Raw genomic sequence first — 13143 nt, forward strand, 5'->3', positions numbered from 1 at the left:
GTTTTGGCGCGGCGGTCCGAGGCCGCCGGGGAGCACGGCGACGGCCCGGGCCCGGCAGACCCCAATGAAGTGGCCCTTTTTGCACAGAAAGTAAAGGCTGCTGGGACGGCGCCGTCTCTTATACTCCGCCTTCAGGGCGGAGCTACTTCGCACAGCCAATGGTGGACTCCAAGGTCTCAACCAATGGCGTCGGGCTCTCAGGTACCGCAATACCTGGTACTACCACACCCACCACTCTCTGGCTGAAGACATTTCTCCTCATCTCTGTTCTAAAGTGACTCCCTTTTATTCTAAGGCTGTGCCCCCGGGTCCTAGTCTCCCCTGCTAATGGAAACAACTTCCCTACGTCCACCCTATCTAAGCCATTCATTATCTTGTAAGTTTCTATCAGATCTCCCCTCAACCTCCTAAACTCCAATGAATATAATCCCAGGATCCTCAGATGTTCATCGTATGTTAGGCCGACCATTCCTGGGATCATCCGTGTGAATCTCCGCTGGACCCGCTCCAGTGCCAGTATGTCCTTCCTGAGGTGTGGGGCCCAAAATTGCTCACAGTATTCTAAATGGGGCCTAACTAGTGCTTTATAAAGCTTCAGAAGGATCGACAACCTGAGGCTGGGAAAGGTGCTGCATGAATGCGAGTTCCTCCTTTGCTGCAAGGGGGCCAGATCTGTGGGTTGTAATCTTTTGAAGGAGCTCCATTTTTGTCTTCGTTGCATTTCTGGTGAGGGTGAGGTCGGTTCTTTCTGTCGCCCCATCGCCTGTGACGGGGCGCCTCCCCTCTGCAGTCAGCAATCTGCAGCACCCACTTACCCAGAGGAGGTTATGGGGAGACAGGAGAATGCAGGAGCCTCTCATTTTCTCCTCGGTCAAAGAACCAAAGGTCTGTCCCACTGTTGCAAACATCCTCACTGTGAATGACGGCCTGCACCGGTCGTGTCGTACAACATGGTGCCGGCCGTATGCTAAATCGAACCCACCGACCGCGACCCCACCGGCCACCCCCCCAGCAGTCCCCCCCAGACCTGGCAGACACACCCCCAGCCAGTGGCATGGATCCTGGCTGAGTGTGGCACTATTCGACCTTTTGTACCATTGCCTACAGGATTGATTCACCTCTGCATGTCTATCTCATTGTGGAAACCAATTCTACTGGAAAAGTGAATTATCCAGCATCACTCTTCAACCTGTCAACCTCTCATGAAGGAATACCTCACTGCACTGATTCTGGACTCTGGAGACACATGAAACAATAATTATTTCCTCTGTGGTCTTTGCCCTGTAAATCTTACTTCTTCTATCCCTCTTTTACTGAATGAGTGCACAGGGCCCACTTAGTAACCCCCCCCCCCCACACTAACCCTGCACCCACTCTATTCGATTTGAGTGTGTGCAAATAAACTAACCCTCTGAGTTCATCCTATCCTGGGTTTGCTGAGGAGTTATTAATAGAAAATTAGAGCACACCAAAACCACAGTCTATGAAGGGCGAAGCAAATTGAAACATTTTCCTATTCATGGGCAGATGATGAGAGGAGAAAAGAGGGCTGTTTGAATTAACACCCCTCCTGTCTGTAACACAGTTCTAAGTGCTTCCCAGGAGTATAATAGGACATCAGGAGATTTTTGGGCAGGTGACCAATAGCTTCTTCCTTTTAAGGGAGGTTGGGAGGCAAAAAAGTTCAGAGAGGGAATTTCCGAGCTGACGGCCCAGGCAGCGGAAGACACGGTCGCCAGTGGTGGATTGATGGGTGCGAGGGAGAGGCCAGAAAAGCAACAAAACTCAAGCACTTGAGAAGGAGGCACCAGAGGATGGCAGATCGCACGGTATCGCTGGGGTTTCCCGACTTTGACCACATTGCTGAGGTGGCAGCAATAGCAAAGGTCAGGGAACTTTGCCTTGATAATTGAGGCAGGGGGAATTCTAGCCAAGACTAGAACACTTCATGCAGTGGCCTCCACATGGATCTGGTCACACAAAGACTTGTTCACAAAAAGTTCATGCTTTGGATGTCAGTGTGGTAGATGAGGCCGGAATCTATTCCCCATCCCTAGTTGCCCTAAGAAGGTAGTGTTGAGCCTTTTCCCAGTTTGGAGGAAGCGAGTGAACACTAAGCCGCCCCCGGATCACGTTCACCGATCACAGTCTTCTATTTGCAAATTTTGACATCTGAATTCAAATTGCAAGCTGCCCAATTTGTGTTCCACGGATATAAACAGGAGGTGCTGGACAAAGCCAGCAGGTCTGGCAGTATCTGCAGAGAGAAAACCAGAATGAACGTTTCAAGCCCAATGTCACTCTTGTTCGGTGTCACATTCTTTGGATTTAGTCGCAGCCGTTACTCGTCCAATTACGAAACTCTGAACCGCTGCGGATCAAGTGAAGGTGTAAAGACAAGAGCCAGGTGAGGTTACGACCCAGTTACTCAACTCCTAACTCCACACTGAAGAATTGAAGATGTTTTTCTGGAGGGGCCTGTTGCATTGAGGGTGGAGGGTATCTCAGTATGTTGTTCACCAGCTGCTTCTAAATTGATTCCTCGCTTTCACTCTGAACTCTTAGCTGCCTCCTTTAAAAATGACTTCCATATCGGACAAGCCATCGACCTTCACTTTTAATCATTGACTGCCGCATATTGTGTCATCAGATTCATTTGAGTATCCCTGTCATACACAAAAACAACTGTAACGGCTTCAGCTGTGTGAAGGTGCTTGTGTTTCTGCTTTGGGGGCGGGGGGGGGGGGCGGGTGAGAGGGAGGAGGGGTCCCACCTGAAAGCTTGGGTGACAACGTGGCCTACAAGCTCCTTGGCGTGGCAGCCCAGTCAGAAACAACGCCTGGAATGTTCCGGTCGTTGCTATTCAGTTTCCCCGCCGTAGCGCTGTGGGGTGGTCACAATGGGAAATCCCATTGACGAGCTGCAACAAGATAGAATCCCGCCCCCAGCCAACATACATTAACAATCTGGAAGAAGGAACTGAAGGCACTGTTGCTACGTTTGCAGATGATACAAAGATATGCAGAGGGACAGGTAGAATTGAGGAAGCAAGGGGGCTGCAGAAGGACTTGGACAGGCTAGGAGAGTGGGCAAAGAAGTGGCAGATGGAATACAATGTGGAAAAGTGTGAGGTTATGCATTTTGGAAGGAGAAATGGAGGCACAGACTATTTTCTAAATGAGGAACAGGCTTAGGAAATCAGAAGCACAAAGACTTGGGAGTCCTGGTTCAAGATTCTCCTAAGGTTAACGTGCAGGTTCAGTCGGCAGTTAGGAAGGCAAATGCAATGTTAGCATTCATGTCGAGAGGGCTACAATACAAGACCAGGGATGTACTTCTGAGGCCGTATAATTCTCTGGTCAGAACCCATTTGGAGTATTGTGAGCAGTTTTGGGCCCCGTATCTAAGGAAGGATGTGTTGGCCTTGGCAAGGGTCCAGAGGAGGTTCACAAGAATGATCCCTGGAATGAAGAGCTTGTCGTATGAGGAACGGTTGAGGACTCTGGGTCTGTACTCATTGGAGTGTAGAAGGATGAGGCGGGATCTTATTGAAACTTACAGGATACTGCGAGGCCTGGACAGAGTGGACGTGGAGAGAATGTTTCCACTTGTATTGAAAACTAGAACCAGAGGACACCATCTCAGACTAAAGGGACGATGCTTTAAAACAGAGATGAGGAGGAATTTCTTCAGCCAGAGGGTGGTGAATCTGTGGAACTCTTTGCCGCAGAAGGTTGTGGAGGCCAATCACTGAGTGTCTTTAAGACAGAGATAGATAGGTTCTTGATCAATAAGGGGGTCAGGGGTTATGGGGAGAAGGCAGGAGAATGGGAATGAGAAAATATCAGCCAGTGGCCTAAATCTGCTCCTATGTCTTATGGAACGGCCAAGAAACTGGTGGCTGGTAGGCCGTAGAATTTCGCCCAGTGTCTCCAGATGCAGAATAGGGATTAGCGGAACACAGCAGAATGGTAAGGATAAAGGTTGTTCCCGTATCTGTGCAATGATGAGTTTGACTTAACCACTCTTTTCGAGAGCTGTGACAGGCTTTATCGAGCTGGTGGTAGTGGCTTGGGAGAGGGTGAAATGGGCGGTGGGTGGGGGGGAGAGGGGGGGAGTAGTTACTCTCGCTAAGTGGGACACATTGCCTCCCCCTCAACCCTGCACAATGATGGGGCATCGCATCCATAGCCAGTGGATGGGAGGATCCCACACTGAGCCAACATTCCAAGCCCAAGTTGTAGCTGGGGTTGAATCAGTGTTTTCTATCTCAGAGGCAGCAGCATTAGGGGTGAGCAGCAGATTCCATTCAGAGGAAAAGGTAAAGCGGATGAGACAGGTATTTCTGGCTGTCCCTCTGTGTGAATAACCACATTGCGGGTCTGGTTTCTGAGTAGCTCGTCACGCAATTCTCAAACCCTCCCTGATTGACAGCTGAATGCTCAGAGTTTCATCTGATCTCATCGCAAACACAACTGTGGGAGGGGCAGCAAGTCTTCATTCACCAACATCCTGGAAATTTACATTTTTAATGTACACCTGGAAGGGATTGACAGGCCCTCTGACAGTGCGGCACTCCCTCAGTACTGACCCTCTGACAGTGCGGCGCTCCCTCAGTACTGACCCTCTGACAGTGCGGCACTCCCTCAGTACTGACCCACTGACAGTGCAGCACTCCCTCAGTACTGACCCTCTGACAGTGCAGCACTCCCTCAGTACTGACCCTCTGACAGTGCGGCACTCCCTCAGCACTGACCCTCTGACAGTGCAGCACTCCCTCTGTACTGCACTGAAAATGTCAAACTCCATTATTGGCCGGAGTATGTGCCGTGCGACTTGGCCCATGAGCGTCTCATTCAGAAGCGGGGAGTGCAGCCACCGACCTGGCTGGATAGACATGAAGGAAACCATAAGCTTTATTTTTGACGGTGGAGGTTACTGATGCAGATTCAGATTGGAAGCTGAATCTCTGAAGATACCGATGCTGATTGTCCATCACCACCATCTTCTCAAAGCCAGCTTCATCTCACCTCTGAAAGGACCTAGTTCAGGCCCACTGCAGGCTGACAGTGTGACTGTTTAGCAAGCTGGGTCAACTAACCCTAAAGTGTTTAACTAGACAGCTCCTTGTTGGAAATTCCCGACTTGGTTTTTGATGAAAAGATTTAATCAGTCCAAAATCAGTGAAAAATCAAAACGGGATTTGATTCAGACCAATAACATCAAGTTTCGTTCAAGCACAAATATTTTATTGACCACTATTCTGAGGGGTGAGAAAGCAAGTGATGACTCTTCAGAGATTGAAGGGGGCTGTCACCGGTTAATCGGTGCCACGTAGTTACTTGGGAATAATCCAATACGCCCCCATAAACACCCCTTCCACCATGAGGGGTCCGTGCTGTCCAGAACCTCGATGATGTCGCCACTCTTGAAGTCCAGCTCGTCGTCTGCCTCAGCTGTGAAATCGAACAGGGCCCGAACCCGCCTGGCTTTCTGCGAGGGAAGGGGGGGGGGAAAGCTTGAGTGAGAAACTGTGTCAAACAGATACGGAGCAAAGACAGACATCTCACCCCCAGTCTCGTTCCACCCGTTACCCAGCGCACGCCAGTCCACGTGGGCTCTTCGATTTCAAAATTCCCATCCCATTTCCATTCCCCTTGCTTTCAAACCCACTCCCTACCTCTGTAGCCTCCTCGAGCCGGCTGAAATCTCCGCCTTCCTCCAATTCCAGCCTCTTCAGTATCCCCCGATCTCATCGTTCTGCCCCATTCCTGGCCGTACCTTCAGCTGGCTGGGCCCTAAACTCTGGACTTCTCTGTCTAAACCCCTCTGTCTGTCTGTCTCTCCTCCCCCAGAATCCCTCGGGGCATGGTGAAGCAACTTGGAGTGTTTCACTATGTTAGAGGCGCTATATAAATGCTGGCTATTGTTACAAATAGGGTTGAGGTGCATAAGGGCCATGACGTAGCACAGGCCTGAGGGGCCGAATGGCCTCCTTTGTTCCTCAAAAAGCGACAACTTAAACTGTCGATGAATTCCCCGGGGTCATAGATTCTTCACGAAAGCTCAGGTCGGGAACCAGAGAATCAAATGCACAGCAAGAGGCCTCTCTGCCCATTTTAGCTGTGCTCGCTCCTTAAAAGAGCGATCTAACTTGCCACATTCCCCCCCCCCAGCTCTTTCCCCAAATTTTCCTCCTTTGAAAGCTCCTTTGGAATCTGTTCCCAGCCTCTGACAGTATTCCGGAACACAACAACCTGCCGCATTAAGGGTTCCCCCACACCCCTCTCCTTCCCTCTGGATCTTTTGACAATCTATTTGAGACAGTAGCAACTTGTCCAACTGAGATGGGTCTGTACCGGCTCACGGCATAGTCTGACAATGGTTAAGAGGAACACTTAAAACACGCAGTTGGTCAGTAATAGTCACAGATCTTTGTGTCTACTGTGGTTACTCTGTAATGTCACCCCAGGTTAATGGGAGAGGACGAGCACAAGGGGGCCCGGGACTTGAGGGTAGGGTGGTGGGGAAGAGAGCGAGCAAGTCAGAGAGAGAGACACACAAGAGGGAGGGAGAGAGGGTGGGAGAGAAGGAGAGGGGGAGGGATGGAGAGAGGGAAGAGGATCAGCGTGAGAGGGAGAGAGAGGGAAGGAGCGAGTGGCAGAGAGAGTGAGTGAGAAAGAGAGGGAGAGAGAAAGAATGAGAGAGGAGAGAGAGGGGCACAGAGAGAGAGAGGAAAGGAGAGAGAGGGAGGGAGGAAAATAATGAGAGGGACATGAGAAAGATGCACATAAGGCAATGAGAGACAGGTTCACAAGAAATAAAGAAAGAGAAAATATAGGACCCTAGGCTTTGGGTCGGCAGAACTGAGGGTGTGACTCTAAGAAAGAGAAAAAGAGTGAGCCGGAGACAGAAGGAGATGCAGTCAAGGTTAAGAGAGAGAGCGAGAGAGTTTACAAGATTATAAGTGGCATGGACAGAGTGGATAGTCAGATGCTCTTTCCTAGAGTAGCAGAGCCACGTACTAGGGGACGTAGGTTTAAAGTGTGTGGGGAAAAGTTTAGAACTGATGTGCGAGGCACGTTCTTAACACAGAAGGTGCTAAATATATGGAACGCGCTGCCTGGGGAGGTGGTGGGAGCAGGTACGATAGCGGCATTTAAGGGGCATCTAGACAAATATATGAATAGGGTGGGAATGGAAGGATACGGACTCCGAAGGGCAGACGGTTTTAGTTCAGGCAGGTACCATGGTCGGCGCAGACCTGGAGGGCCGAAGGGCCTGTTCCTGTGCTGTATTGTCCTTTGTTCTTTGAGAGAGAGAGAGAGAGAGGGGGACAGGAAAAATAGAGGGAGCCACTGCTTGGGCAGTCATAGATGATATTAGGGAGCAAATATGTTGGATGATGAGAGTGGAGACTTGTGGCATTGAAACAGAATCGTAGGATTTCCGAGAGGGAGAGGGGAGGAGCTTCCTAGCTTTGAGGTTCCCAGGGATGACCAGGATCTGACCGGAATGTTCCACCTTAACGCTGGCCTGGCCTTTGCATCGGTGCAGCAGCGCCCGGTCTTTGCTGCTGTACTGAGTGTTTCTGCCATCTCTCTCTCTCGTTCTCTGTACTCGCCCTTCTAACCTTTCACAGCGTCACGAAACAGGGATCTGACTCTCCGAGAAGCCAATGATCAGACTTACTGGCACCGGCGGGCATTCGCTGGCTTTCCTCACCACCGATGGTGCCTCCTGGAAAGGGGGCTGCGGACTACTGGACTGCCTGAATTTGGATGGGCCGTCACTGAATGATGGCTGTGCATTGGAGCCCTTTCGAATCATTGATGAGGTGTCGCTGAAAAGTGCACTTGATCCTGGTGAGGCAGCCTGCCGGGGATCTGGCATCCGGTGATCTGGCATCCGGTGATCTGGCATCCGGGGATCTGGAATCCGGGGATCTGGCATCCGGGGATCTGGCATCCGGGGATCTGGCATCCGGGAATCTGACATCCGGGAATCTGGCATTCGAAGATTCAACATTCGGGAATCTGGCATCTGGGAATCTGGCATTCGAGGGGTTGGCATCCGGGGATCTGGCATCCGGGGATCTGGCATCCGGGAATCTGACATCCGGGAATCTGGCATCCGGGGATCTGGCATTCGAGGGGTTGGCATCCGGGGATCTGGCATTCGAAGATTCAACATTCGGGAATCCGGCATCCGGGAATCTGGCATCCGGGGATCTGACATCCGGGAATCTGGCATCCGGGGATCGGGCATCCGGGGATCGGGCATCCGGGGATCGGGCATCCGGGAATCTGGCATCCGAGGGCTTATCATTCGTGGATCTGACATCCGCAGGTCAGGATGGTTGTAGCCTCCCTGAAAAAGAAAGGCTCTTAAAAGTCCTTTGCATTTCAGATCACATATACACATATACACACCCTGCAAAGTATTAAAACTCTGAAGCTTCTGCAGTCTAGCCCTTCATCTTACCGCTTTCTGGTTACGCTTTTATGTCAACTTTTCATATTGGAAGTGTTTACCTGACATGTAAAATGGAAATATTGGGGGAGATTTAACGGAGAAAGCGTCCCGTTTTGGGCGTATATAGCGAGGTGTTTCCTGCCGCGCACATGCTGAGAACGACACCGCTATCGAACGGGATTCTCCCACTGTTTTTGGCATCGTTCAGGAATGTTCCGCCAAGGCCGCACTTGCCTCATTTCCTGCACGGACAGGCTCAGGAAGATGGCTCGCGGATCGGGGCGTCATTTCTAAACGTCGCCCCGATCGTTCGACACCCTTCTGCCCCTCCACCGCGAACTCCAGGTCCCCCCATGCCCCAGCTTACCACTTAGAGGGTCCTCGAGCCCCCCCCCCCCACCCCCCCCACCTCTTCAGGGCAGTGTTTTGCGAGATGTCGTTAGATCTCGCGAGGCGTTTGCCAATCTCATGCAAGGCCTCTCGCGGGATTTAACAACCTCGTCTTGTCGCCGAGCCAGGCGAGGCCATTCGATCGCGCCCATTGTATGTAAACAGTTGTTGGTCACAATGTAATTGCAGACTCTGGCCAGTCGGTGGCACTGAGGAGTGAATTTCTGAGCTTTCATTCCCAATTCCCGACCAATTCTATATATGAAATGTCAGTCATCCAGTGACACAGGGAATGGCTTTATCACTCTTTCTGCTCGTTGATCTGCATTCGCTCCCTAGCCACCTCAGTTAACATTTTCAACCTGGTTTGTAAATCCCTCCATGGTCTCGCTTCTCCCGATCCCTGTTGCTCCACCTGCTCTACAACCTTCTGCATTCACTGTGCTCCTCTAGTTCTGGCCTCTTGAGAATCTCCGATTTCTATTGCTCCATTGGTGGCCGTGTCTTCAGCAGCCAGTGTTGCAAATATCGGATTTCCCTTTTTTACCGTTTCTCCATCCCGACCTCTCTCTCCTCTTACAAGATGCACCTTAACACCAAGCTCTGGGTCACTGCTTCTGATGTCTCCCTCCTTGGCTTCGCCCCAGATTTTCTCTGGATTATTGTTCTGGGAAACCGTCTTGAACCATGTAACGAATATTATATAAATGCCGGTTGTGTCCCCCCTCCTGAACGATGTAACATTTGTATTTATTCTGACAGTTTCCTTCCAGTTATAAACACAACAGGATCCGGAACAAATGGGTCACGGAACAAGTTTAACATAAACATTTATTTGGAACCAGCTGGAATGCAATGTAACAGGCTTTACTAGTTCTTGTCTTGTTCCACAATCATAGAATTTACAGTGCAGAAGGAGGCCATTCAGCCCATCGAGTCTGCACCGGCTCTTGGAAAGAGCACCCTACCCAAGCCCACACCTCCACCCTATCCCCATTACCCAGTAACCCTACCCAACACTAAGGGTAAATTTGGACACTAAGGCCAATTTATGAAATGAAAATCGCTTATTGTCACAAGTAGATTTCAAATGAAGTTACTGTGAAAAGCCCCTAGTCGCCACATTCCGGCACCTGTTCGGGGAGGCTGGTACAGGAATTTATCATGGCCAATCCACCTAACCTGCACATCTTTCGACTGTGGGAGGAAACCGGAGCACCCAGAGGTAACCCACGCAGACACGGGGAGGACGTGCAGACTCCGCACAGATAGTGACCCAAGCCGGGAATCGAACCTCGGACCTTGGAGCTGTGAAGCAATTGTGCTAACCACTGTGCTACCGTGCTGCCAATCGAATTATAATTTCTTTTTATTATAAATTTAGAGTACCCATTTCATTTTTCCAATTAAGGGGCAATTTAGCGTGGCCAATCCACCTACCCTGCACATCTTTGGGTTGTGGGGGCGAGACCCACGCAGACACGGGGAGAATGTGCAAACTCCACACGGACAGTGGCCCAGAGCCGGGATCGAACCTGGGACCTCGGCGCCATGAGGCAGCAGTGCTAACCACTGCGCCACCGTGCTGCCCGAATTATAATTTATGCCCAGCACTCCCTCAATACTAACCCTCTGACAATGCAGCACTCCCTCAGTACTGACCTTCTGACAGTGCAGCACTCCCTCAGTACTGACCCTCTGACAGTGCGGCACTCCCTCAGTACTGACCCTCTGACAGTGCGGCACTCCCTCAGTACTGACCCTCTGACAGTGCAGCACTCCTTCAGTACTGACCCTCTGACAGTGCAGCACTCCCTCAGTACTGACCCTCTGACAGCGCGGCACTCCCTCAGTACTGACCCTCTGACAGTGCAGCACTCCCTCAGTATTGACCTTCTGACAGTGCAGCACTCCCTCAGTCCTGACCCTCTGACAGTGCGGCACTCCCTCAGTACTGACCCTCTGACAGTGCGGCACTCCCTCAGTACTGACCCTCTGACAGTGCGGCACTCCCTCAGTACTGACCCTCTGACAGTGCGGCACTCCCTCAGTACTGACCCTCTGACAGTGCGGCACTCCCCCAGTACTGACCCTCTGACAGTGCGGCACTCCCTCAGTACTGACCCTCTGACAGTGCAGCACTCCCTCAGTACTGACCCTCTGACAGTGCAGCGCTCCCTCAGGACTGACCCTCTGACAGTGCGGCACTCCCTCAGTACTGACCCTCTGACAGTGCAGCACTCCCTCAGTACTGACCCTCTGACAGTGCAGCGCTCCCTCAGGACTGACCCTCTGACAGTGCGGCACTCCCTCAGTACTGACCCTCTGACAGTGCAGCACTCCCTCAGTACTGACCCTCTGACAGTGCAGCACTCCCTCAGGACTACACTGCGAGCTGGAATATGTGTCTCGAATCTCTGGAGTGGGGAGTTGGTGCGCGCACTCTTGCTGTGTATCAGGTGACACCTGTACGTACCTTTGCTTCTTTCTTGGAGTCCCTCAGGTAGATTTGCGTTGTTTTGGAGATCGAGCTGCCTTTGTAATATTCCACCAGCTTGTTCAGGGAGTCAAACTTCTCCGACCACAGGAAGTAGTGGCCTTTGCCATCACGCAGGACCTTAAAATGCTGGACGTCATCCTCATGCCTGAAGATAAAATAACTTTCCAATTGAGAGTCCAGTAATGATGTGATTATAATTCTGGCTGTCTGGAGCCATCGAGGGCCTGGGGCCTAGGTTGGCGCTGTCATGAGCATTGTTTGACGCTCAGGGAACGGGACGTGGAAGCACCCGTAACTGGGACATTGGGTCAAAAGCCCCCTTGTCATGTAGCCACTGCTCTCTTTGTTTCTCATTTACGTAGATTACATCGGACATACTGCACGGATAGAGGCCATTCAGCCTATCCAGTCTATGCTGGCATTAATTCTTCACTTGAGCCTCTTTCCATCCTTCCTCATCTACATCTACCATTGTAACCCTCTAATCCCTTACCTTCGTGTGGGCAGCATGGTAGCACAGTGGTTAGCACTGTGGCTTCACAGCGCCAGGGCCCCAGGTTCGATTCCTCGCTGGGTCACTGTGCGAAGTCTGCACGTTCCCCCTTTGTCTGCGTGGGTTTCCTCTGGGTGCTTAAACCGGCCAGTGTGGAGGCCTCCGCCCAGGTCCCTTTGCACCTTGCCCGGCCCTAGGAAAGCCCAGAAACCCCATTTTAGCACACACACCCCGCGTATCCACCTACACCCCAAAGAGCACTCATTTCGAGTGAAAGTCCCATCACTTCCCTTGTCCAAATATATATAACATTGGCTCCTTTAGCCCATACACCCGCACGCAGTGAAACACAAAAGAAGAAAATACAGTCATGAAGTTACATCGGCACATGGCCATTTCTCAATTCTGCCACAGTCCTTCTGCCTTCGCAAACTCCTCCGCTGCTTCCGCCGTTCCAAAATAAAAGTCCTTGAGCTTGTACGTCACCCTCAGCTTCGCTGGATATACAATTCCGCACTGCAGCTTGCTAATGTACAGTGCCCTCTTCACCCGGTTGAAGGCAGCCCGCCTCCTCGCCTGCTCCACCGTAAAGTCCTGGTATACACGTATCCCAGCTCCAGCCCACTGCACCACCCGCTTCTGCTTGGCCCAGCTCAGGACCTTCTCCTTCACTCTGTACCTACGGAAGCACAGAGTCACTGCCTTTGGCGGCTCACTCGCCTTTGGTACAGGCCTCCATGACCGATGAGCCCGATCCAGTTCATATCGGGAGGGATCCTCCCCCTCCCCCAATAGTTTCACCAGCATCGCGACAAAATACTCAGTCGGCTTCGGTCCTTCAACTCCTTCGGGCAGCCCCACAATCCTCAAATTCTGTCGCCTGGATCTGTTTTCCAGGTCTTCCATTTTTCCTCACAGATCCTTGTTAATCTCCATCACCTTCCGCATCTTAACTTGCTTACCTTGCAGGTCAGCTGTTGAGTTCGGGAGTGAGAGCTGGGACCTTAGAATCAGCGCGGGAATTTTGAAAAAGCGCGGGGGCTGCGAGGCAGAGGGGACCATTTAAAAGGTCGCTGTCTGTGGTGAGGTGAGTACAGATTAACAACTTACTTACCTTGCAGGCCAAGTCGATTTCAGCAGGAGCGGAGCAGGCTAGTCCATTTCAGCGGGGGCAGTGCGGAAGTGATTTCTGGGAGGTAAGTTTCTCCTTTAAATTTTTTTTAAAAATTCTAGTGTTTAAGGTGGGAACAGGAAGTCGACCCGCGGACTTCTGGGAAGACCCTCA

The 13143-nt window shown here is 51.4% G+C and overlaps 1 protein-coding gene across 1 annotated transcript in view; it reads right to left on the reverse strand.

Annotated features, from left to right (window-relative positions):
* Positions 1-5227: 5227 nt before the first annotated feature.
* Positions 5228-13143, reverse strand: part of LOC140404068 (uncharacterized) — a 55682-nt gene continuing 47766 nt past the window's right edge. Inside the window, exons 4-6 of the mRNA XM_072492435.1 lie at positions 11342-11510; positions 7693-8370; positions 5228-5493 (exon numbers count right to left, since the gene is read on the reverse strand). Of these exons, the coding sequence (XP_072348536.1) occupies positions 5314-5493; positions 7693-8370; positions 11342-11510 (1027 nt within the window). The 3' untranslated portion in view covers positions 5228-5313. The remainder of the gene's footprint in view (positions 5494-7692; positions 8371-11341; positions 11511-13143) is intronic.

This window comes from Scyliorhinus torazame, chromosome 29 (assembly GCF_047496885.1).
Source record: "Scyliorhinus torazame isolate Kashiwa2021f chromosome 29, sScyTor2.1, whole genome shotgun sequence".
Taxonomy (NCBI): domain Eukaryota; kingdom Metazoa; phylum Chordata; class Chondrichthyes; order Carcharhiniformes; family Scyliorhinidae; genus Scyliorhinus; species Scyliorhinus torazame.